Genomic DNA, 26,063 nt, shown 5'->3' with positions numbered 1-26,063 from the left:
TTGTTTATAACAGCCCTTCCCAACTCCCCCACTTCTCGATAAAAGAAAGTTTCTCTCCTATGTCTCCAGACTTGCCTGTGGTTCTCCATAGATTGCATGTCCCAAATTGCAATTCTTTACTGTTCCCAAATAAACCCATTTTGTTGGTAAAATAACTGGCTGTTTTATTGTTTTAGGTCAGTATTACTTGGTATCTGAGAAGTGGGGTTCAGAGAAGACCCCCAGTGACTCTGAAGCTGGTGAGCAAACAGGTGTTGGTACCCACAGAGCCCATTGAACTCCCTGCTTCCTTGCCAACCCTTGAGTTTGAGGGTAAATTTTCTCCTGGATTCAAGCTATGCTCTTTTTGCATTTTGAAAGTCTCCAGGCTTTATTTGGGAATCTGCTTATTGTATTTATTTGTTTGTTTATTTATTTATTTATTTTGAAGCCTTCATCCTTTCTGTTAAAGCCTTTGTCCTTTCTGTGAGTACTCATTTGGCACTTTGGCCTGACTTTTGAAATCAGGCTGTTTCTCCTAGAACTGTGCTAGTCCTCAGTCTAATTCCTTTTGGAACCTGGCTGTTCCTATTGGAACTGTGCTGTTTACTCCCCAAGGGGAGGTCAAGCTGGTTCTTTGAATGGGGTGAAGGTGAGGGCGGATCGGTGGGTTGGGCAGAGGCATACTTAAGTGGTCTGCGTACCACCTTGGTGGTGCTGTGTGCAGGAATCATGTACAGTACCCTGCTTTCACTGGCATCGCAGGAATGGCAGTTGGTTTGTGGCCTTTCTGTATCTTATTGTTCATAATTGCCCCTACTGAGCATGCGTGTAGTTATTTTTAGCCCCTTATATTATAGTTTCTTTGTATTCTGTTGCTGGAGGAGACATTTGTCCAGGTGCAAGCCTTCCAGTAAAGGGTCCCAGGTCCCAGCCTGTCTCAAAACTTACCAACCTGGTTTTCCAGATCTATATCAGTTAGTCCACCGGCTTGTTGGTGAGGCTCAAGACAAATATTGGATGAAACCAATATGTTCCCAAATGGGAACATCCTCTGAAAGAGATTTAGAAAAATAAACCCCTACCTTTTGGCAAGAAGCTAGAACATTTGCTGGAGACCTCCACTGATCAGTTACAGGAGCTTTTCCTACACCTATTGACTGGAACAAAATTTAGGCTTACACACAAAAACCTGATGAACCTGTTCACGACTATTATAATCAACTTCAGATTGTTTTCAAAGAAAATTCTGGTCTTCCTTCAGATGCTGAATCCACTTGGGTAGCTTTTAACTCTATGTTTATTAGTGTGCTGAACTGGGATCTTTCTCTTTTCGTTAAAAGGACCAGGATGGAGGGGGAAACTATGTCCACTCCAGATTTAGTTAATTTGGCAAATCAGCTCGCTCACACCCTATATGAGTCACCTAAAAGAAAGACCTCCAAAATTCTTAATTTTCAACTCTGAAAAATGAAGTTCTCTAAATGAAACCAAAACTTTCTAGTTTCTGCTATTATTGCAAAAAGCCAGGACATTGGAAGTGAGATTGATACAAATTTAGGCTTTCAGACGTCTTCAGTTTTCTAACCAGCCTTTCTAATTCCCAATGATGAGGCTCCAAGGAATTACATCGGCTCTTCCCAATACTCTGTCTTAATCTGCTCAGAGAAACAACTCTCCAGACTGGGAATGAACCTCTCTCTGTCCTTATTGACACTGGGGCCACACTCTGGGTGTCCAATCCCACTGCTTTAGAGCAGCCTCTGCCTTGGAGAACCGAAACAGTTCAAACATCAGGGATCTCTGATGAACCTCAAGAGGTTCCTGTCTCTGAGCCTATTCCCTTTTGTTTAGGTCCCTTGAGGGATACCCACCCTTTCTCCTTAGTTCCTCTGGCCGTATTTATTAGGCTGAAACTTCTTAGAAATGTATCATGCCAGAATTTCTTTCTCCCAAAATGGGGAAATAATACTTGAATTTGACAGTAGCAATCAAAATAACCAATCAGGTGAATTAAATAACCCTTCAACATCTTTTATTTGCCCCATCTCTGATGATACTGGAGCTGATTCTGGAAACCCTGATCATTTGTCCCTACTGATTCAGCTACCACCCCCCTTATGGGCAAAATCTCCAACTGGTGTTGGCAAAATCCACAGTGCATCTCCCGTTGATATTCAAGTAGATCTCTCAAAACCTCTCCCCAGAATTAATCAATACTCTATAAGTAAAGATGAGCTTCAAGTTATAAAGCTCACAACAGAAGATTACAAGGATCAGCACCTCATTATTCCTTACACTAGTCCTTGTAACACTCTTATTTTACCTGTGAGAAAACTCAAGGGCTGAGGATGGAGGTTTGTCGAGGAGCTCCGAGCAATAAACAACATTGTTATCCCTTGTCACCCTGTTGTTTCTAACCTATCCACACTACTAACATTCGTTCCCACTGAAAGCAAAAGTTTCACCATAATTGATCTATGCAGTGCATTCTTCAATAGTCCAGTTGATAAGGCTAGCCAATATCTTTTTGCCTTCACCTGGGAAGGACAACAATACACCTCAACAGTAGTGCCCCAGGGTTTCACAGAGAGTCCCTCTTAACTTTTCACAAATATTTATTTATTTATTTATTTATTTGCCACACTGCACGGCATGCGGGATCATAGTTCCCGGAGCAGGGATCAAACCCTTGCCCCCTGCAGTGGAAGCATGAAGTCCTAACCACTGGACCACCAGGGAAGTCCCTTAACTTTTCACAAAATCTTGAAAGCTGATTTGGATAATGCAAAATTTTCTTCAGACTACTTTGTTGCAATATATAGATGATTTGCTCCTATGCTTCTTTTCTCAATCCTCTTCATGGGAAGATAGCATCCACCTGTTAAAACTTTTGGTCTTGGGAATTCCCTGGTGATCCAGTGTTTAGGACTCGGCAGTGGCCCAGGTTCAATCTCTGGCCAGGGAAATAAGATCCTGCTGCCAAAAAAAAAAAAAAAAAAAAAAAACAAGAAAGAAAGGAAGGAAGAAAGGAAGAAAGAAAGAAAGAAAAAACAAACAGAACAAAACTACAACTTTTGGTCTTATAAATTCTCCAAAGAAAAATTGAATGTCGCTCAAATTTCAGGTTTGATATTTAGGGCACCTGATCTTAGAACGAGGACTACATTTGGATCCAGGTAGGCTTCACAGCATCCTGAACTTCCCCAAACCTAAAACTAAGCAGCAATTATGAGGTTTTCTTGGGCTAGCTGGCTACTGTTGAAATTGGATTCCAAATTTCTTTCTTACGGTCCAGCCCTTATTTGCTTTAAAAACATATAAGCAGCAAACTTGACCTGTTATTTGGGGAGGTCAGGATGACATAGCTTTTGGAGACTTAAAGAAAAGCTTAATGAGACCACCTGCCCTTGGACATCCTAATTATCAGCTTCCCTTCTTCCTTTTTGTATTTGAGAAGGAAGGGAATGCTCTTGGAGGACTCATCCAAAAACATGGGGACCGTCATGGACCCCTAGGGTATTATAGCAAATATCTGGACCCTGTGTGTCGCAGAATACCCACCACCTTTGCCTTAGAACCATTCCTCCTACTGGCCTTCTGGTTAAGGCCACCAAAGAAATAATTATGGAATCCCCCTTAACCATCTTTGCACTCCATGCAGTAGAACCCCTCCTGAATTCCCATCACACCCAACACTTTTCAGTTGCTTACATCCTATGAAATCCTTTTGCTAACTGCTGTTCACATAACTCACGTTGTTGTAACCTCAACCCTGCTATTTCTCTCCTCTCCTTCACTGATGCATCCCCTCATGATTCTTTAACACTGACAGATCACCCTTTGACTCTCTGTAATAATTTACAGGAGACTCCTCTAACCAGTGTAGATAGTTCATGGTTTACTGATGGTTCCTAATTAAAGGATGACAATGGTAAACATCGTGCTGGGTATGTTATTACACCTCTTAAAATTGTTGAGGCAGCACCTTTATCTTTGTCTGCTTCGACCTGACAAGCTGAATTATACACTCTTACTCAGCCTTGTACTTAGGCAAAAGCAAAACTGTAAACATTTACACCAATATCCAGTATGCCTTTGGGGTAGCCCATGACTTTGGGATATTATAGAAACAGCAAGGTTTCCTTACCTCTAATGGGGAAAATATTAAAAATGGCTCTTATACCCAAAATCTACTAGATGCCATGCTCTTGCCAGCCGCTTTAACTACTATTAAGATCCCTGGGAATTCCAAGCTTGAGTCCCTAGAGGCTAAAGGAAATCAACTCACTGATATTTCTGTCAAAAACTGCTCTCAAAGGAACCAATGGCCAAACTTCTGTCATGGTCCAAAGGGATGCTCCCTGAGATGATGATCTAGAAAAATTGACAAGAGATGCCCAACCATTGGCCCCAGAAAAGGAAAAGCAATGTTGAAAATCTAGTAACTGTTCATTTGATAAAAAGAGAGAACTCTCGTTTGGGTCAAATAACAAATAGGTCCTACCAGAAAATCTAGGATTCCCACTTCTTACACTAGACTGTTATATAACAGTTTATTTTTTTTATATATATATGTATTATATATATACATACATATACATTACACATATGTATGTATGTATGTATCATTCCTATTTCTTGCATCAAACCATTGGTCCACTGAAAAAATGATAGCAGTCATGAACAAATATTGGTGGTGAAATATTAATAAGGCTGCAGAAAAGTACTCACCTCACTTGTCCCATCTGTCTAAACTACAATCCAAGGAAACCTTTTAGCGCTGCTCCTGGACATTTTGAATTGCCTAAGGGACCACTGGAGATATGAGAAATGGATTTCATACAGCTTCCCCCATCTCGTGGATATAAATATATTTCAGTTATCGTCTGTATGTTTTCTCACTGAACTGAAGCTTTTCCTTGTAGACAGGCCACTGTTTCTGTGGCTAAAATTTTGTTAGAAAAGATTATCCCCACCTGGGGAGCCCCTCTTGAATTTTATAGTAATAGAGGAACCCATTTTACTGGTCAGGTTCTTTGACAAATCTGTGCTATTTGGCCAGTTTACAACAGTTTTATTGTGTCTATCATCCTCAGTTCTCAGGGTTAGTCAAATGCACTGTTAGCACTATTAAGAGTCAATTGGCAAGGGGCTTCCCTGGTGGCGCAGTGGTTGCGCGTCCGCCTGCCGATGCAGGGGAACCGGGTTCGCGCCCCGGTCTGGGAAGATCCCACGTGCCGCGGAGCGGCTGGGCCCGTGAGCCATGGCCGCTGGGCCTGCGCGTCCGGAGCCTGTGCTCCGCAACGGGAGAGGCCACAGCAGAGGGAGGCCCGCATACCACACACACAAAAAAAAGTCAATTGGCAAAATTTGTAGAAACCCTCCAAATACCTTAGCCAAAAGCATTGCCGCTGGTCCTTCTAAATCTCAGATCAACCCACTTTTGAACTCATAAACTCTATTCATTTTGAAAGTCATAGGACACACAATGCCCCTGGCCCCCATCTCTTGATCTATGGCTGATAAACATAGATATACTTCGATATTGTAACAGCCTAATGGCTTCTATTAAAAATAACCATGCTCCGGTAGAGCAGCCTTTTACAAAGTGTGCTCCAGGGAGAGGAGGACCTTAAACATCACACCTTGCAACCTGGAGGTTTCATCTATTGGAAAAGACACCTCCAGAAAGACTCTTCAACGTCACTGGAAAGGCCCCTATCACATACGGCTAACCAACCCTTGCTGCCTAACTCCAGGGAACAGACTCTTGAATTCATGTGACACATCTAAAGAAAGCACCAAATCCTGACTGGACCTGTACATCATCGGGTGACCTGAAGGTAAAGATATCCCAGAATTGAGGCAGACGACATCTGGTGAGAAAGCTTTCCCAAGATATTCAGACTCAAAGGTTTAGAATTCACAGAAGCCTCTCTCTTTCATCTGGACTATTAACTGACTCTGGATTCTTATCCAAATCCATGGTCTCTGAATTTGCAAACTACAGGCTGTATTACTGATAAAACATTTCGTTCCAAATAGTTCTTTTGAGATAACAATATTGTTTTTTAAAAACAAGTCTTTGAAGTTTTGCTATTTTTGTGAAAAGTCCATCAATTCTTGCTTCATGTTTAATCCTGCACTGTCTTCCCAAACCACATGTTTAATTTTCAGTTTTGAGTGTCCTCTTGCTGTTCTCACTACTCTAAGATACAGACTTTAGATGGGAAATGCCTGAGAGATCTCCCTCCTACTCCCCCTTGTTACTCGAATGTGACCTCAATAGGTTTCCAATCTGTGCAGCTTGGGCCATGACACCCAGGAAAGTTTTCCTGGCATCAAGGGACAAAAGGTCACTGAATCTGGAAAAAAAAAAAACCCTGACTCTTGATCAACAATGTTTTCAGAGAAAGATTTTGATCAAGAGGGGAACATGTGAAAATTAACAAAAACCTCACTTAAAATGGAGTCAAGAGGCCAGAATGGGGAGCTCTCACGCGCTACCACTCCTTGCCAATTGCAGATTCAACAGGAAGACGTGGTATCTTTGCATTTCCGACAGGAGGAAGTTTACTACTTTGCTACCCAGCAGGAGGAAGAAAGAATTTCTCCTCGCCCAGCAATTGTCCAGCCAATGAGAGACTGTCAAAACTCAGCCAATGAAAAGCCACTACACTTCAAACTCCCAGTTTCCTCCAACGGACTCTTTGTTTATAGCAGCCCTTCCCAACTCCCCCCTCTATAAAAGAATATTCTTCTCCTTTGTTTTCCAGACTTACCCGTGGTTCACCATAGATTGCATGTCTCAAACTGCAATTCTTTGCTGTTGCCAAATAAACACATTTTGTTGGTAAAATAACTGGCTGTTTTATTGTTTTAGGTCAACACAGCCAAGTTCCAGCAAAAGGCCAAGGAAAGTATCCAGACATGGTTAGTGTGGCTTTGGGATACCTGGGGTCATGGCATTTTTCTGACTGGCCAGGAGGCAGAGAAAATGAGCAATATTACCACACACCCTGCCCTCTAGCAGCACCTGCATGTACTTGGGGGTTCAAATTACTCACTCCCTTATAGATTGGATTATTCCAGCCTGCAGGGCCCAGTGAGGGAGACGTCCCTGGGCATGTGGGACCCTGAAAATCTATAGAGGAGGTACAACAAGTTCTTAGGGAGCTGGGAATAAGGGAGGGCATCTATGCTCTTGTCTTTGAGGGTCCTAACTGGGCCACATTCACTGCAGAAATGAAAGCCAAGATACTCCAGTCCGCCCCCAGCACCTGGTAGGGACTGGTATGGGATGCTGATATCCATGCTGAGCTAAGTCATGGGAATGGGTACAGGTCCCCGAGACAGAGGGGAAATAGAGATGACAAAAAGCTATCCCAGGTGGCTGTAAAGGGTTCAGTACAAGTAACCCAGGAGCAAATGTGGTTTAACCTCATTGCTGCCAGGACCTCACCTGAAAAGGAAGACCAGCAACCCAATGCGGTGTCAGTCAACCCGTGGAAAGCCTTAAGACTGGAATAGTTCAGACCTGCCCTGACTATCCCTAGTGCCCTGCTAGCTCTCACAGAAGCCTCAGGAATACGGTCCTTTTCGGGATGGATGCCTCCCATGCCTCAGGTTTAGGATGCAGGGCAAAATCACCTCCAGGTGAAGCCTATTGGGAGCAATTGGAGGCTCCAAGTTGAACTGACTATTCACTAGTCCCCTTGAAATAAATAAAAGGCGATGGCTCTGGTTGACACTGGAGCCAAACGTACTCCACTACATAGCCACACTCAGAAGTTTTCAGGCCCCCTTGGTGCCACTGAGGATTATGAAGGGCAATGCCTTTGGTTAGGAAGTTCCCTTTGACATTGTAAATTGGGTGTTCTCCGCACCGAGAACACAAGGTTTTTCTCTCTCCGATACCAGAGAACATATTGGGTATTGACATCCTACAAGTTCAGTCTACAGACCTCTACCTGTGAATTCCACATTCAGGTTAGAGTAATCAAACCAATGCTGAGGGGAAATGCCAGCTGGGAACCAGTAAGTCTACCGGCCCCCTCAAATAGTGGTTACTGTCAAATGATGTAAATTGCCTGGGAGGCATAACGAAATAGGAGAAACTATTCCCAAACTGCACCAAGTGGGTATTGTACACCCTGCCTATAGTGCTTCCAACAGACAGGTATGGCTTGTAAAAAAGCCAGATGGCTCGTGGTGGGTGACGGTGGGCTATCGAGAATTGAACACAGTGGTGTCCCCCATCCATGCGGTTGTGCCCCAAATTGCCACCATCTTAGATACCTTGGCCATAGTCCTAGGAGTGTACCACGCTGTGCTGGACTTAGCAAATGCTGTTTTTCAATCTACCCCTGGCCCCTGAGTCACAACATCAATTTGCCTCCAAGTGGGAGGGGCAACAATGGACTTTTCAAGCACTTCCCCTAGGCTACCTGCACAGCCCCACCATACGTCGTGGGATGGGAGCCCCAGACCTGTCCCTGTTCTCCTTCCCCACATCACTAAAATGAGCCCATTACATTGATAATGTAATGCTGACATGCAAAGACTTGCCTCTGCTGCAGGACACTCTGCAGATTTTGCTGGAACATCTGTGAGGGAGACGATGATGTGGATGAACCCACAGGAAATTCAAGTCCCAGGCACCACCGTAAAGCTTCTGGGAGTCATTTGGTTGGGTGAGAGGTACCTTGTCCCAGAAGCCGTGATTGATAAGGGGCAACCCCTAAGAATGTGAAAGAGGTGCAAGCTTTCATAGGGGTTTGGGGGTTTTGGAGGACTTTTATTCCCCACCTGATGCAACGCCTCCGTCCTTTTTAGAAAAATTTTATTGAAGTATAGTTGATTTACAATGTTGTGTTGATTTCTGCTGTACAGCAATGTGACTCAGTTATACATATATCCATATATTCTTTTTCACGTTCTTTTCCATTATGGTTTATCATTGGATATTGAATATAGTTCCCTGTGCTATACAGTAGGACCTTGTTGTTTTTCCTTCCTATATATAATAGTGTCTCCATCCTTTATACCAGCTTTAAAGTAAAGAAAGGGCATGTGGGGATTAGAGCAACAAGCTGCCTTTGAGAAGGGAAAAAATGCTAGTGAAGCAGACGAAAGCTCTGGGCATCTCCCAAGCAGGGCTACCGTTTGAGTTTAAGTTAGATGTATCTGTGACTCCGGAAAGTATGGGTTGAGCACTGTGGCAGAGACAGCAGGAGAGAGGACCCCTAGGATTTTGGTCCCGCTCTGGAAGGGGGCAGAAACCCAATATACCCCCATAAAGCAATAGGTCCTAGCAGTCTACATCACCCTCCTCCAAGTAGGACCTCTCGCGAAAACCAGCATATCATGGTAATAACATCCCTTCTTATCAAGGGGTGTATTGACAATGTGTTCCATTGACCCACCTCTGCCATGGCTCAGACTCCCACGTTGAATGAGTGACAGCGCTTCGTGCAGCAGAAGAGCACCCGGTCGGCCAGCCCCCTCTCTCTAGAAATGCGAGCGCTCCCAGGCTTTGTAGAGTATGTAGATCCTCCAAACACCCGCTGCTCCCACCGCCTCTATTCCTGTGTGGCCCCTGCAACCTGTAGAGAGGAAGTCGGGGAAATTCCTGCTGATGGCTGCTTCACCCTACGGGTCTAGTCGGGCAACCGGTGACGGGGATTGTAGTGGCTATTCAGCCCAACACTGACACCATCTGGATGCCAAACGAACTGCAGCAGCCAGTGAGCCGAATTCAGAGCGATTTGGCTGGGGATCACTCAGGAGCCCAGGCTGTTTGCTAACCTTTGCGCTGATAGTTGGACTGTTCTGAAGAGATTAACCCTATGGCTCGGACAATGGGAAGCCAAGGGGTAGGTGATCGTGAATAAGCCCTTCTGGGGTGAGGATATGTGGAGAGACATTTGGGTTCGCTTCCAACAGCCTGAGGCAGCCCTCACTGTTTTCCATGTCCCTGGTTCTTAAGGTGCCCCCTGGCAAATGGGGAGCTGATGCTCTAGCCCAGTATGAGCCCTAATGGACCCCTCAATAGATACAGCAGATTGGGCGCGTAGGAACTGCAGCCGCTGCAGTCCCTGACTGGGATGGCATATTGCCAAGGATGCTGGATTGCCCTTGAAATAAAGTGACTTGGTTAATGCCGTTCTAAACAACACCCCAGGCAACTGCCAAAGGACTCTGGCGCCATCCACTGGAGTTCCCAACCAGTGAGGGATTGGCAAATTGATTATATTGGCCCCCTCCCTCCAAGTGAGGCTTCTAAATGTCTTGGTTTATGTGGACACGGCATCTAGCCTAACCCAAGCTTTCTCCTGTGGCCGCCCAAACCAGGCTGCCACCATTAGGGCATTAGAGAAACGGAGTACAGATACCCTCTTCAAATAGACAGTGACCGGGGGTTACATTTTAAGGGTCATGTTGTGCGAGATTAGGCAAAAGCACATGACGTGGAACGGAGGTTTCATTCCCCCTAAAAGCCACAGGCAGCAGGGTTGGTAGGAAAGAAGGATGGAATTTTAAAGCAGCAGATTAAATGACTAACAGGTAAAACCACCTTGGCCGATTCGACTAAAGTACTATCCCAGGCTTTAAGACATTTAAATGATTGACCAATAGGGCCTGTTGCCTCGTATGCCAGACTGGGGAGCCCTGCCAAGACACCCAACACTGTAAAGTTACGGATGTGACGGGAGACAGCCACTGTCCTGACTCTCATCACGGAGGATCACCACGCTGTGCGGCTGAGATCACCAAGCCCCATCGCACCTGAGACAGGCGTTATCTACCGGACTTTGCAGTGGGGCGTCCCATAGGGATGGGTGAGTTAGTTCACATCCCCAGGTGAGGAAGAATCCCATGTCCTGCTACAAGCTGCGCCCATGGAAATGCACTGTCCCTGGAGTGGAACACGTACCACTGAGAGGGACAAAAAGGTGGTGGTCCTGGTCTGACATATCCCACCCCCAGTCCATCTCACGCCTGGCAGTGCTGCTGGCCAACATATACGCTATGTACAACCAGGTCAAGTTCCTAAAGCTGCAGCCACGTTAACATCTAAGGATCAGGCCACAAGTGTAATTCTTCTAGAAGGGAAGACCTCCCAGTACCATTTCCTACTAAATAATCTGTCTTTTTGACCTTAGACTTCTGCTGTTCCTATGGTGTTCGGTCACAGGATGGGGACATGATGGAAATACCTTCCTACAGTGGGCCCACAGATATGGCCAGCAATCAGTCCATCTGTTGGATATGTGGGCAGCTGCCTCTCTCTGGTTCATTGGGATCCTCAGGGTGGGTAGCAACACTCCAGTAACGAAATAAGAAGGCACTAAAGCAGTGGGTGACATTACAGAAAAAAACAAATAGGATGAATGCTCTTAATTCATCTGATATTACCAATATTGCCTGGGACACAAACCATCAGTAACGCTGGACATGGGTATTCTTTTTCTGTCAATCAATCAACACAGGCAGCCCAGCCAACTGCTGACCAGAAAGGTCCTAAAAACACCGCCATCAGAAGCATGGGTGGCTACACTCAGGTTTGGAATGGATTCATGTGGCTTACCCCGGGTTAGGGGTATTTGAGCACCCAGGCACCCCTATGCTGGGAACAGAAAAAACACTTTCAACAGAACCAACCCAGTTGTACCAGGAATATGGGGAGGATATCATTGGAACTGTGCAGGTATTCTGTCATATTAAAGAACAGCAACTGGTCTGGCACTGACTGGTCATGTCACCCACATATTTACTGGGTAATCCTAAGCAGGACCCGTTGATGTGTGGGAAAACTCTTTGGCTGTGGCTTCCACCTGGATGGTTGGGCTGCTACACCCTGGGTATGGGGAGAATCCACCCTACAGTAACAAAAGTTGCCAAGTTCCCTCCCCTCATCTGCTATCTCCCAGGTGGGCAAGTTCTGTTTTCCACTGGTACGATCATTTGGCCACTGTCTTTATTCCCTCTATTGGCCTGGAGGACGTGATAGCACACAGAGAAGCCCTTAGTCAATACACCCAGCAAGGCTTAAACGAGAAGAGCTGTCCTCCAAAATAAGATGGACTTGGACATCACTACTGCCTTGCAAGGAGGCACCTGGGCCATTATCCAAGCAGAATGTTGTGTGTCCATACCCGATGAGTCTGCTAATGTAGCATCTTTATTAAAGCACATGAGGACACAGTGAATGCCCTGAGAGATCCCCAGCCTCAGAGACTCAGTAAATCAGTGGTTCAGATCACGGTGATTTCGAACACACACAGCAGTGAGCGGTAGCTGGCAGTGACCAACAGCTTGAAGTGAGATCTTAGTTCCCTGACCAGGGATTGACCCCTGGTCATGGTGGAGAGAGTGCCAAGTCCTAACCACTAGATCACGAGGGACTGTGGCTAGAGTCTGGGCCCCAGTCTTTGTCTGCCTTGAAAAGAGAACATTCTGACAAGGAGACGGAAGGTAGAGAGGAAAGTAAAGCGTCTATTAGAAAAGCAGAGTACAGACGGACGGGTGAACTCAGCACGAGAGTCGTGCCTTTGGGAAGTTTCAATCCTTTATAAGGGGGCAGTCTTCTGGGTCTTTGTTTCCCCTCTGGCCAATCATCTTGCTTTGGGCCCATGGCTGATTTACCTCAGGACCCTCCGTAGGTGCACACAGCCCTCAGACAAGATGGATTCTAACACAGGGGCCTCCTGGGGTGTGTGTGGGGGGGTGAATTGACATGACTTATTACGGTCTGGTGTCCCCTGGCCTCCCCCCATAAAAAAATTTATTTATTATTTATTTATTTTGGCCACACTGGGTCTTAGATGCGGCAGAGGGGATAATTTGTTGAGGCACACGGGATCTTTAGTTGCAGCATGAGGACTTCTTCGTTGCAGCATGTGGACTTCTTAGTTGTGGCGTGCGAACTCTTAGTTGTGGCATGCATGCGGGATCTAGTTCCCTGACCAGGGATTGAACCCGGGCCCCCTGCATTGGGAGTGTGGAGTTTTACCCACTGCACCACCAGGGAGGTCCCTGTCCCCTGCCTTTTGACGCCCCAAGGAGCCTTTTAACACATGTGCAGTGTCTTTCTTGCCCCAAGGATGGGAAATATGTGACCTCTTGATCTATATTTTTTAAGATTTATTATTTTTTAATTTATTTCTGGCTGCGTTGGGTCTTAGTTGCGGCATGCAGGATCTTCGTTGAGGCATGTGGGATCTTTTGTTGTGGCGTGCGGGCTTGTTTCTCCTGCACGTGGGCTCTGTAGTTTGTGGCACGTGGTCTCTCTAGTTGAGCTGCGCGAGCGCGGTAGTTGTGTTGTGTGGGTTTCATTGCCCTGCGACATGTGGGATCTTAGTTCCCTGACAAGGGATTGAACCCGCGTCCCCTGCATTGGAAGACAGATTCTTTACCACTGGACCACCAGGGAAGTAGCCAAGCTCTTTTTCTTTTTTTTCTGTTTGGTGTTTTATTTATTTATTTATTTATCTATCTATCTATTTATTTATTTATTTATATCTTGGGGGGCTGCGTTGGGTCTTCGTTGCCTCGCGCAGGCTTTTGTCTAGTTGCAGCGAGCGGGGGCTACTCTTTGTTGCGGTGCGCAGGCTTCTCATTGTGGTGGCTTGTTGCAGAGCACGGGCTCTAGGCGGGTGGGCTTCGGTAGTTGCAGCATGCAGGCTCAGTAGTTGTGGCTCACGGGCTTAGTTGCTCCACAGGATGTGGGATCTTCCCAGACCAGGGCTCGAACCTGCGTCCCCTGCATTGGTAGGCGGATTCTTAACCACTGCGCCACCAGGGAAGCCCCTTAGCAAAGAAAAGGGGCCTGGGGTCATAAGTCTTTTTAGCTTCACTGTGCTGAACATGAGAAAGAATCCTAAAAATCCACTGGCACAGCAGCTGCCATGGAATCTATAGAAATACAGGAACAGAAAGTCCAGGACGCTGAGGAGATCACCTGTGGGGTGAGATGCAAATGCCAGGAGCACCACACTGAATAGATAGTTTAAGTACTGCTGGTCAATGTCACTTACACGTTGGGTTTCTGGGATTTCTGTAGTATCTTATAAGCCCCTATGCAGAATAAGTGAATTACAGCCCAGAAATAACCATCAAAACTGGAGTCGTTAAAGAGCAGGCACCCTGCTGCAGCCAGGAGGAAGAGGGCACTACAGATCTTTGCAGGAGATGTAATCTCTTTCTGAAAACACTTCTGGTGCCCACAGTTGATAACTTCGGCTACATTATGCAAAATGAGAAACATAGGAATGGCCAGTCTGGACAGTGCTCTGGAACCAGCATAGATGATACCCACAAACAGCACTGAAGCAGGAAGCCATGTCAAAACATCAGATCTTGAACTGCTGTTGATCTCTGCCCAGTCCAGTTTCCATGACACATGAAGCAAAAGTCCACCAATTAATGCCTGCCACCCTTGGAATAACGTAGGGTAGGTAAATTTCAAGACAGACAGGACATACTTGTTCGTGAGGTAAGAAGCCAGGTAGCAGGTACAAAACGTGAGGTGACCAGGCACCTCCTCATGCACATCTGTTAATTTGCGCCGTTTCCCGGGGAACCCGCGGGAGCCCCAGGGCCACCGCACAAGCCGGGCCACCCAGTGGCCAACCTCTTGATCTTTTATTTAAAAAGGGTATAGCCTCTCTCTGTCCCTGCCACAACTGTTATATTAAAGTGTCCACAGGAGACAAAATCCAGCTATTTACCCTGTTTCTGTTGTTATTTCCATCTCAAAGTGCAAACAGGAGGCCAGTTGTAAATATCTAGCCTGGAGCCCACCTGCCTCTTGCCTCAGGAAATGTAAACAGAAGGCTAGTTGTAAATGTCCAGCCTGGAGCCCATCTATCTCCTGCCTCAATGGGGCTCTTGGTGGGAAAAATTGTTACTTATTTTGGGCATCGTTATCTTAATCTGTGTTTCCTCTTGCACATACCTATGTTGTCGCTGTGCTATCTGCCTCCAGAGTAGCCACATAGCCGCCTAATGAGCCACCTCCAGTGCTAATGAAATCCCTGGCTGACGACTCAGTGCACATTGTGGAAGAGGAGGCCATGTGAAATTGTAAGAGCCGGTCATGAGGCGTGGAGTGTTGGAATGTAACCAAGAGTGGGGTCTGGCTGCTCACTGCTCAAAAGCCAATAAAGAGACAAGGTTGGTGGAAAGGAAAGTTTGCTTTATTTTGGATGCTGGCAACTGGGGGGTGGGGAGGATGGACTCCTGTCCAAAGGCCAACTCCTTTTCAGGTCCCTGCATGTAGGGGCTACATGCAGAAACTGCACAGTCAGCTCTGACAGTCATCTTGAAATTGGTCATGTGGTGGTCTGACCAGCATCATCTTGATTGTTTTCAGTAGAGTTAATCTTCAGTTCCAGGGTTTGTTCCCATTTCTTTGAGGCCAGTTCTTGGAACTGTGTAAATTGGAGCAGCTTAGGTCCTGGCTGCAGTCTGGTCATCATGTAGTTAACTTCTTCCACCTGGTGGGGGGTTTCGGTATCTACAAGACAGCTCACAGGATATGGCTCAGAATATTATCTATAGCCCTTGAGAAGGAACTAAAAGTCCTTGACTTTGCTTAATGACTAAACTATTATTATTTAGTCTTGCTAGACTGTTTTCCTTTGTTTCTGCATTTTCTCATTTCTCTGATTGAATTTATTCTTCGACTAAAGTTTTTCCACAAACAAAAGGCAGGCTGAGGACATGGGGAAGGACTGACTACAGGGTCCTGCTCCATTTCAGGAGGAGGTCATTGAGAGGACATGGCTACCAGTTGACCCTCGGGGAGGACCCAGGGAACCAGAGGCCCCTCCCACTGCTCTCACAAAGGGAGCCATTTTCAAGGATGCAGCCTTGAGAGAGTAAAGTGCTGTTGAGACAATCTGAACGGCATATGCGACTGGACCCTCTTAAGGCCTTTATATAAACTTTTAAGATTCTGGTAAGCAGTGTTGCTGTAGGAGAGAAAGTGGGGTGTGAGAGGATGGTCACATCCCAGGTCTTAGGTGAGTCCCTGGGACGGACACCAAGTGTGGGTTCTTGGCTTTGCAAAGGAAAGAATTCAAGAGCAAGCCATAGTAAAGTGAAAGAAGGTTTATTCAGGAAGATACACATGCCATAGACAGAGTGTGGGCCATCTCAGAAGGCAGGATATGGGGTTGTCAGTTTTTATAGGGGTGGGTAATTTCATAGTCTAGAGTGTGAAGATTATTCCAACTATTTTGGGGAAGGGGAGGGGATTTCCAGGAATTAGGCCACCACCAACTTTTTGGCCTTTTACGGTCGGCCTCAGAACTGTCATGGCGCCTGTGGGTGTGACATTTAGCTTACTGATGTATTACAGTTAGTGTATACTGAGGCTCAAGGTCTAGTGGAAGTCAACTCCTCTGCCATTTTGGACCTAGTTGGTTCTAACTGAGGTAAGAGATAGAGGGGCCCCTGGGTTGGACAGCTGGTGTTTGTCAAGTGGAGTAAAATTGAAGCTTTGCCCTCACCCAGACACTCGAAGGACAAAGCTGGTGGCAGAAGCTGAGCTCTGCTGAAGTAAAGAGATAAGATGACTACTCCTGAGGTTAAGGAAAACTTCCCTGTCTGCACATGCTCAGGAAGGCTCCTTGGGGGTCAAAAAGGGAGGGGCCCCCACCCCATAAGTGTGGACATGCACCCACAGGCCTTTGCGGTGGGATCCATCTTAGCAAAAAGTTGTGCACGCATGTTGGGGAGTGACCTAGAACAGGTCAGATGTGGGAAAAGAAATGAGGTAATTGGCCAAAGACAAAGACCCGGAAGTACTGTCCTATATAAGGGATTTGTATCAGCTCTTTACTGCGCTCTTCCTCATTAGAGGAAGAGAGGTTGCCCATACCCTTTCTCTCTAGGTGTGTATTTCTTTCTTTCTTTTTTTTTGCGGCACGCGGGCCTCTCACTGTTGTGGCCTCTCCCGTTGCGGAGCACAGGCTCCGGACGCGCAGGCTCAGCGGCCATGGCTCACGGGCCCAGCCGCTCCACGGCATGTGGGATCTTCCCGGACCGGGGCACGAACCCCTGTCCCCTGCATCGGCAGGCGGGCTCTCAACCACTGCGCCACCAGGGAAGCCCTAGGTGTGTATTTCTGCCTAGCTTCCTGTGCATTCTGTATTTCTGCCTGACTTAAATAAACTTCTCTGTGTGCTCTCCCATACACCACGGTGCTGTGTCTCTAATAATAAACTTTGTACCTGTTTTTACAATTTTTGCCTCCTTGAAACATTCCTGCTTTCAAATGGGGGAAACAGCCAGGGCCCCTTTGCTTCTAGCCTCTAGCCCCTGGTGGCATAGTGGCTAGGATTCCTGGTTTTCATCCAGGCTACCCAGGTTCAATTCCTGGGCAGGGAACTGAGATCTCTCTTCAGGACCACTCACTGCTGTCTCTCCGAGATCATAACCAGTTTATGTCGTGTCCTCAACAGCTATGTCATTCTTTTAAAGGTTGTGCCCTGCCGCTTTCCTATCTCAGTGTGGAGATCTACTCATCTTGTGGCTACCTGAGACAAGCCTCGTATATAAGTTCCCTCGTTTGTTAAACCTGCCACCTACCAATCCGGAGTGGTCTGCCTCTTTCTTTGGTTTCTCCTTGCCTTCTGTGTATGGGGGTCAGTTTCAAATTTCCCCTGGGGAACTCCTGGGGTTGGAACCAACATTCCTCCTAAGCAGTGGGAATAATGGGGTACTTTAAGAGGACTCCATAGTCTTGAGATTGTAACGTGAAAGAAAGTCTTTCAGAAAGTTCTGAGGACCGTTCCACCGGTTAGAGGTCAAAGCACAGTTGTATAGTTTTTGAGTCAAGGTTTTGACAGTTTCCGTAGTCCAGATCTGCACATACAAGGTGAGTAGTGGGTTATCATGACCCTTTACAGGATTGAGAAAGAAATGTTATCTCCTAAGGAGCTACCTTCCTGGCGCCAGAAGAAAATCGCTCTTTTCTTTCAAGCAGGGATTCCTGTGTTAAGGATATCTAGTTAACGTATAATGCAGATGTGCAATGCACGCTAAAGGGGAGCAGGTAGTGGCCCAAACGGCAGAGAGAATTTTATGTTAAAAGTTTTTTTGTCCTGCCTTAAAAACAATTTTATTTCATCACAAATATAAAAACCAATTTTTTTTTTTCCTCACAGGTGGTACAAAAAACAGGCAGTGGGCTAACCCAGGATATGGTAAAAAATTGGAAAATATACAGGAGTAGATAATATTCTGTTCCCTAGTTTTCCATATTTCCCCCTGAGGCGTGTAAAAGCATGTAGCCATGCTAAATACTTTCATACCATTAAAAAAAAACTAATTGTATCTGTGAATAATTCCTCAAGTTACACCGAGATTTCATGGCTCAAGTCGGTCCGTATTTTTTGTTAAACTAATCGCAGCATAACACATGAAACTGTCCTTTCGGATGACCTCCTGGAGCTAAAATTGCGAGTTTTTCGTATTTCTCCCCCAAATTTCCGTGAAACACCGACCGTATATCTCTGGAGTAGAGGCTGATACCGCAAGGAATTCTGGGGAATGTAGTTTTGGTTTGCAGCTAGCGAGACATTTCCGGCAGAAGTTGCTGGGCGTGAGAAGAAAGCGAGACAGTTTTCCGCAAACGTCGCTCAGAGGCCCACCGTGGGGTTGAGGGGGGGTGGGGGGTGGAGGGTGGGCATGAAGGGTGTGGCTGCTTGTCCCTACGCGATTGGCCGGCGGCTTCCCCGGCACGCTCATACGGCGCTTCCGGGCCCCCGTCTTGCAAGGCCGTCTGGGAGTTGTAGTTCAGACTCTTGCCCAAACTCCGTAGTCCAGCTGCGGCTAGGAGGTCAGAGGCCGTCCACCGCCTTCGGTGCTTGGCTTGGAGGATGGATCCGAGGTCCGGGGCCGACGCGGCCCCGTTGGCAGGTTTGGCCTGGTCGTCGGCCTCGGCGCCCCCGCCGCGGGGGTTCAGTGCGGTGAGCAATGTCAGGGGACCAGGGACGAATAGGGAGAGAGGCGGCGACACCAGGGGCCGGGGGTTGAATGGTGGCAGAGCCGGCTGCGGCCGGGTAAGAGCCTGGCGCTGACCCGCATCCGCGCTGTAGATCTCCTGCACTGTGGAGGGGGCGCCCGCCAGCTTCGGCAAGACTTTCGGGCAGAAATCCGGCTACTTCCTGTGCCTCAATCCTTTGGGCAGCCTAGAGGTAAGGGGCCCTCACCTTCGGAGTCCCTGGGGTCCTCTCCTTTGTCCATTCGCTGGGCTCTATGGTAGGCACACGGTCCCTGCTGCTGAGTGATTCTCGATGTATTCCCCCGCCCTCCGCCAGAATCCACAGGAGAACGTGGTGGTCGATATCCAGGTCCTGGTGGACAAGAGCTCCCTCCCGCCGGGATTCTCCCCGGTCTGCGACCCCCTGGACTCCAGTGAGTCCCCTGTCGAAGGCGGGAGTGGGGTGGGGGGTCAGGGGCACGTTCGCGTCTCTGCGGGGAGGGTCCAGGAAGGGAATGGAGGGACCACAGGCGTGCAATTTTTGAATTTTGGCCGCCCCCTCGATCCACTGGGTAATGACAGTGTTGGCTGAGGACTCAGAGCCCTGATCTAGGGCGGGATATTGTACCCCGCCCTGCGTAAAAATGTGCCATTTGTACAGTCACTCACTGTTCTAGAGTAAGTGTTCAGTCAATGCGACCTGTTTTATTACTGTTACTACAACGCCTTCTTCTTACACTGTAGCTAAGCTGATCCACGCGCAGTTCTATTTTCCACTTTCACGCTTTTGCACACGGGCTCCAGTTGCCCTGGTGCTGCCCTCCCAGCCCCTACTGCTCTGCTTTCTAACCATCAGGCTCTCCCTGCCTCTCATGCCCTCTCCATGTCTTGTCGTTTATATTTGGCTCTCAGCATATATCTATTGGTACTGGACTTGGCAAACTTTTCCTGTAAAGAGCCAGGTAGTAAATATATTAGGCTTTCCAGGCCAGATGGTTTCTGTTGCATATATATATAATATATACCCCTTTAAAAATGTAAAAGCCATGCTTTGCTCATGAGCCAGACAAAAACAGATCTTGGGCCAGATTTGGCTCATAGGTTGTAGTTTGCTGACCTCTGGATTAGAGGGCTGAGGGAAAGTGTGTTCGGAGGGCCAGGATGGGTACCCACTTCTGTCTGATCCCACAGCTACCCACCCTCACTGTGGTGCCCATGGCCACCCCATGAATGCTCCTCCATGTCACCAAAGATGAGCCTGCCCCAATGGCTCCTAAAAGCTTCATGGATCCCCCTCCTATGGCTTTACCATTCATGATGTCACCACTGCCCTAGCACCATCCAGATGGCTGCCTTAAACAGCAGCCAACGATTTTATTTCATCACAAATATAAAAACCTTGGCGAGCATTCTCCTGGAGCCATCTTTGGACCCCTTTCCTGCTTCTCCCCTTTTCTCATTCCCCTGTCCCTCACTCCCAGAAGCCTCCGTGTCCAAGAAGAAACGCATGTGTGTGAAGCTGGTGCCCTTGGGGGTCGCGGACACAGCTGTCTTTGACGTCCGGCTGAGTGGGAAAACCAAGACGGTGCCTGGATACCTGCGAGTCGGGTAGGGCCACCCCCCAGCCCTCCTTCCTTGCCCTCCCAACCCCCATACCTACCCCTCTGACTCTCAGGGACTCCCATGAGTCCCTGCATCCCTTCTGCCACCTCTCTGTGCCTCAGTTTCCACATGTTAAGGTGGGGACAGTTGTACCAATCTCGTAGGGTGATGGTGAGGACCAAATGAGTTGGTGTGTCTGAAGCACCCGGTACGGTGACTGCACCCATCATACTAGTTAGTATGTTGCCGAGCGTGTGGGCTGACATGTGAGGTCACCAGAGGCCTGCCTTCCCCTGGCAGCTATTCTCAGCCCTGGCTGCACACTGGGCCAGAGCCCCTTCTCTCTTTTCCTCCTCCTCTAGGGACATGGGGGGCTTCGCCATCTGGTGCAAGAAGGCCAAGGCCCCACGGCCAGTGCCCAAGCCCCGAGCTCTCAGCCGAGACATGAGAGACCTCTCCCTGGACCCGCCTGGCCAGCCCAGGTGAGTCCTCGGGCTCAGGGATGGGAGCGGCCATGGGGTGGGGGCGGTGGATATCAGGCCTCTGACTTGGGTCATCCTGCCTCCACCAGCAAGGGTGGCTTCCCGGAGCGGACGCTTTCGAGGCTGGGCTCTCGGGCATCTACGCTTCGGAGGAGCGACTCCATCTACGAGGCCTCTAACCTCTACGGCATCTCAGGTGAGCACAGAGCAGGGAAATTGAGGCACTGCGGTGGGGGCGGGGCGAGACTGGCCCGAGATTGTACAGCCAGGAAGGTGCAAGGGCAGGGTTGGACCAGGCCTGAGCTTTCCCCATTCTGTCACGACTGGGAAGAGCCAAGACCTCCAGGATGGGCTTCTCAGGGTGGGGAGCGGGCAGGCCTCAAGTCTCCTGGGCCTCAGCTCCTTCCCCCCACCTGCTTTCCTCAGCCATGGATGGGGTTCCCTTCACGCTGCACCCCCGATTCGAGGGCAAGAGCTGTGGTCCCCTGGTGAGTCCGGGTCCCAGGGAGTCTGGGTCTGCCCCTCCCCATTGCGTTTCTAGGCAACAGGAATCAGGGAGCTTCGTCTGTGTAACCAGCACCTCAGCACAGAGGGGAGTTCCTGGGTGAGAGGAGGCTGGAGGCCAAGGCAAGGGGGCGGGAGGGTCTCCTGGAATGGGGGAGTCAGGAGGGGCAGCTGGATGCTGGGGGCGAGAGAGATGGTGTTAGGAAAGGGGAGAGGACATTCAGGCAAATATTGAGGGGGCCCTCCTTGAAGATGAGGGAACGGGGGTTCCACGTTGGGGTCCCTGCCCGAGATTGACCTGCCCCTTGCCTGCCAGGCCTTCTCTGCCTTTGCTGATCTGACCATCAAGTCACTGGCGGACATTGAGGAGGAGGTGGGTGCAGGGTAGGGAGGGGGTGGGGTTGGGGGGTGCAGGCCCGCCAGTCTCCCCTGGGTCCCTCTTCTCTCCCAGCTATAACCCACCTCGAGGGCTCCAGATCCCCATGCCCCACCATTTCTCCATCACCCCAGTGGCTCCTCCTTCACTCTGTGCTCTCCCCTCACCCCACTCCCCACCCCCCAGTACAACTATGGCTTCGTGGTGGAGAAGACGGCAGCTGCCCGCCTGCCCCCTAGCGTCTCTTAGCCCCTCACCGGCCCCAGGGAAGAGTCCCCTGCCTGACACCCCCGGACTGGCAGCTGCCCACCGCATTGAATCTTGGGAGCCTTGGCGGCGCAAGGCATTCCGGGCCCTCAGCCACCCAGCGGAGCAGCAGCCCTGGAGGAGGGGCCGGGAGCGGTCTGCTTGGTGATGGGTCTCCTGCCCCCCGGGCCCTGATGGGCAAGGCAGGGGTAGGGGCTGGACGGAAACCAGTGCCTTCAAGTCATTTGTGTCAAAACTCGCTGGTGCCTGGAGGCCACGCGGGCGTCCTCCCTCCAGGAAATAAACACCACGCTGTCCGGGCCGTCTGTAGTCTCCATTCTGACTGTGGGTCTCTGTGGCTCGCAGGAGCCAGGGACAGACGCACACCCAGCTAGCGGGTGAAATCCTGGAGGGGAGGGGGTGCTGCCGCCACTCCCATTCTACAGAGGGAGAAACTGAGGCTCAGCGAGTGCCTGAGCCGGGATTCCGAATCACAGAGGAGACCGGGTCCCGCCCCTCCATCATGGCACGTAACAGAAATAATAGTAACAGCTACAGTTTATACTTCGAGGACCTCCTCACCAACACCTGATGTACAGTATCTCATTTAGTCCTCCCCCAGGTCAGTGGGAAGCCCTGGTTGCATGGCCATTTCACAGATAGGAAAACCGAAGCAGGAGGCGGCTAAATTCACAGCTGGGATTCCAACCCAGAGCCTGCTCTCTTAACCACCAAGCTGTTCTGTTCTGTGCATCCCTTTTCCTCCGCTGTGTGGTAGACACAAACGGCAGATACTCATGAATCACCGTAGTTACCTCCTGTAAAGTAGCGTGAAAACTGAATTAGGAAATACTGTATTCCTCGGGGAGATACGGGTAGGTTCTTGTAAGCCTCTAGTCACATTTTGGTCAAGTAATCAATACATAACCTTGTTTTCTGTGCATTTCAAGACACCTTGTTTAATATACATGCTGCCGATTTGTTAACGGTGAACTCACGGCCACCAGCCCTAGAACTCATGTCTGAGCAAAGCTCATCGGAGAGTATTTGCTCCCGGAGGCACATCCCAGCCTTCTTGCACCTGGGGACACTAGATAGCTCTTCAGCACTACACTTGGGGGCCTTTTCATCAGCAAAAATCACCAATGAAAAAGCACAAAAATGCAAAATGGGCCACTGGCTAGACCTCAAGAAGGATGCCTGTTTACAGTCAGAGTTGGAACAGGAAGGCAGAACATCGCCTTGTCTTACCACAGCTGGGAACGTGCACCTCTGAGGACTCAAATTTTTTCCGGCACTGTGCGTGTCCACCAATAGCCACAAAAGCACTGTGAGTATTGATTTGGGGGTCACAGATTTGAGCCAGTAGGAGAATTGGCGAATACGGACTCCACAAACTATTTGTGAAGTGAACCACCCCAGGCTCACACTGTCTCTCCCACGCATGTGCTTCCTTTTCTGCTCTCTCTTCCCCAGGTACCCATAGTGTCAGGGTGGCCCAGGTCAGGAACATTCCCCAGATCTCTGCAGCGTAGGAAGGCTAAGGCTTATTTCTCATCCACATCACGTGCCCATGGCAGGGCGGCAACAGGCTGCTGGTCGTAGTTGCAAGGAAATGCACCCGAAGGGGTGGCCAGCATCCCTCCAAGACAGTGGGGATGGACTCAGAAGGGTCTCACGCTGTCACTTAAGTGTTCTGGCCTGGAAGTGCCTTGTCAAAATTCTGCTCACAGCTCATTGGCCAGAAGGGGTCACAGGGGATCCCAAGGGGATGTGCCACCCATCCAGGCACTTGTGTCTAACGACACTGGCCTGGGGACCTGAAGGGGGAGACACTGCCCTGCACAGGGATCTGAGGGAAAAGAGTCCCCTGCCTTGGGAGTCTGAGGGTGGAGACAGTGAACTATCCTGGAGGGGAGGGTGGGGGGAGACGGTACCCGCCCTCCCCCACTTTAGCTGCCTTGGAAAAACTAGGCCTCTGATGCTAAGATATCTCCCCGAATCTCTCCACTCTGGGCGCAGCCAGCACCTGCCAGGTCCCACCCAGGTTGCTCTGGCGCCGGCCATGGAATCCGATCCAGCTGGGAAGCAAAGGCTGTTTGTTCTCTCTGGTTGTGATCTTGGCCACCCCGAAACCAGCCCCAGATCACTTTCCAGGGCATCTGTGTGTGACCAGGGGCCCCCGGACGACCCATACTGGCCTTGGGTCCGACTGGATCAACCATCATTGCCAGGTCACTGACTGCAAAATCCCAACCCTCTTGAGTGCAACAGGGCCTGGGAACAGCCTCACAAAGGGGCTGGAAAGTCCTGATGGAGCCTGTCCCCTTAGCCCCCAACTCCTGACTTGGGCCACATCAATCCTCACAACTCCAACTAAGCTTACATCCTCTTCGGCTACAGGGAAGGGAGAAGGAGGGGAAGACTTATCCTTCTGCCTTTAGCCGGCTCTGAGGCGCTGAGACCTGGGCATCACAGGGGCCTGGGGACTGAGAAGGACATTTCTGGGGAGATGTGGTCCCAGCTCCAATGCTCACTAGCTGGTGACCCTGTGCGGTGGCTTAACCTCTCTATACCTCAGTTTGTCCATCTTTACAATGGGAATCTCAGTGGTCCTCACCTCATTCGGTAGTTCTGAGGGAGAACTCTTATGGGGCTGTGTCTCTCCGCTGCCTCTGCTGACTGTTGCAAAAACTCTTCCTGGCTTTCAAAGTTCTTCTCAGCTGGAAGTCTTCTGCAGCCCAAAGTCCATGCAGAGTGAATGGAAGATGCAAGTCCTAGTGGCTTCTACTAGTGGCATACCCCACACTTCTTGTATTCAAGTGTTCCAGAGCCCAGCTGTGGCCCCTACTGCTCTCTCCACCCCCAGATCAGAGCAATGATCTGTGCCAGCCTTGAGCATCCCCTTGGGCACCCTCCCACCCAAACCCCCAAAGCTGCTGGCTTCTACCCCATCATTCATTCTGCCTATTTTTTGTTTGTTTGTTTGTTTTGGTTTTGTTTTTTTGCCATGCTGCTTGACTTGCGGGATCTTAGTTCCCCGACCAGAGATCGAACTTGGGCCACTGGCAGTGAAAGTGCTGAGTCCTAACCACTGAACCACCAGGGAATTACATTCTGCCTGTTCTTGAACTTGATCTAAGTGCAATGCCCAAACGAGTCCTCTTCTCTTCTGAGCCTGGCTAATTATATTCACTGTTAGGTCTGAGACATTCATGTGTGTTGCCTGTATCAGTAATTCCCTCTTGTTAATTGCTGAGTAGTATTCCGTTGTATGGATGTACCACAGTCTGTTCATCTGTTGATGGACATTTGGATTGTTCCTAGTTCTTGGCCATTGAAAGAAATTGCTCTGAGTACTCTTGTACATGTCTTTTGATGAATACACACTCATTTTTTTTATTCTTACTAGTCATATATATTCTTTTTTTAATATCTTTATTGGAGTATAATTGCTTTACAATGGTGTGTTAGTTTCTGCTTTATAACAAAGTGAATCAGTTATACATATACATATACCCCCAAATCTCTTCCCTCTTGTGTCTCCCTCCCTCCCACCCTCCCTATCCCACCCCTTTGGTGGTCACAAAGCACCAAGCTGATCTCCCTGTGCTATGTGGCTGCTTCCCACTAGCTATCTATTTTACGTTTGGTAGTGTATATAGTCCATGCCACTCTCTCACTTTGCCCCAGCTTACCCTTCCCTTTCCCTGTATCCTCAAGTCCATTCTCTAGTAGGTCTGCATATTTATTCCCGTCTTGCCCCTAGGTTCTTCATGATCTTTTTTTTTTTTTTTTAGATTCCATATATATGTGTTAGCATACAGTATTTGTTTTTCTCTTTCTGACTTACTTCACTCTGTATGACAGACTCCAG

General features: G+C 48.7%; 1 protein-coding gene and 1 pseudogene across 2 annotated transcripts; one reads left to right on the top strand and one right to left on the bottom strand.

Annotated features, from left to right (window-relative positions):
- Positions 1 to 13,767: 13,767 nt before the first annotated feature.
- Positions 13,768 to 14,538, bottom strand: LOC102989858 (transmembrane protein 241-like; annotated as a pseudogene).
- A 4,241-nt stretch (positions 14,539 to 18,779) lies between these two features.
- MVB12A (multivesicular body subunit 12A) lies at positions 18,780 to 22,523 on the top strand. Of its 2 annotated transcripts, XM_007116889.3 has the most exons (9): positions 18,780 to 18,962; positions 19,092 to 19,190; positions 19,314 to 19,410; positions 20,458 to 20,584; positions 20,941 to 21,060; positions 21,150 to 21,256; positions 21,487 to 21,548; positions 21,881 to 21,937; positions 22,127 to 22,523. In XM_007116889.3, the coding sequence occupies exons 1-9, from the start codon at positions 18,873 to 18,875 to the stop codon at positions 22,187 to 22,189; spliced, it is 822 nt and encodes a 273-aa protein (XP_007116951.1). In that variant the 5' UTR covers positions 18,780 to 18,872; the 3' UTR covers positions 22,190 to 22,523. The 2 variants fall into 2 exon arrangements, with proteins under 2 accessions (XP_007116951.1, XP_007116953.1); XM_007116891.3 differs by lacking the exon at positions 19,092 to 19,190 and having other exon boundaries at positions 18,790 to 18,962.
- Positions 22,524 to 26,063: the final 3,540 nt, after the last annotated feature.

The sequence above is a fragment of the Physeter macrocephalus genome, unplaced genomic scaffold (genome assembly GCF_002837175.3).
Source record: "Physeter macrocephalus isolate SW-GA unplaced genomic scaffold, ASM283717v5 random_4, whole genome shotgun sequence".
In the NCBI taxonomy this organism is placed as follows: domain Eukaryota; kingdom Metazoa; phylum Chordata; class Mammalia; order Artiodactyla; family Physeteridae; genus Physeter; species Physeter macrocephalus.
This window is presented reverse-complemented; position numbering and strand designations above follow the sequence as displayed.

Bases quoted from the DNA above. Each gene is read 5' to 3' on its own strand.
- MVB12A (XM_007116889.3), top strand. From the start codon at position 18,873: ATGGATCCGAGGTCCGGGGCCGACGCGGCCCCGTTGGCAGGTTTGGCC. The intron at 19,411-20,457 runs GTGAGTCCCCTG...CCTCACTCCCAG, and splicing joins CTGCGACCCCCTGGACTCCA to AAGCCTCCGTGTCCAAGAAG. The intron at 21,061-21,149 runs GTGAGTCCTCGG...TGCCTCCACCAG, and splicing joins GACCCGCCTGGCCAGCCCAG to CAAGGGTGGCTTCCCGGAGC.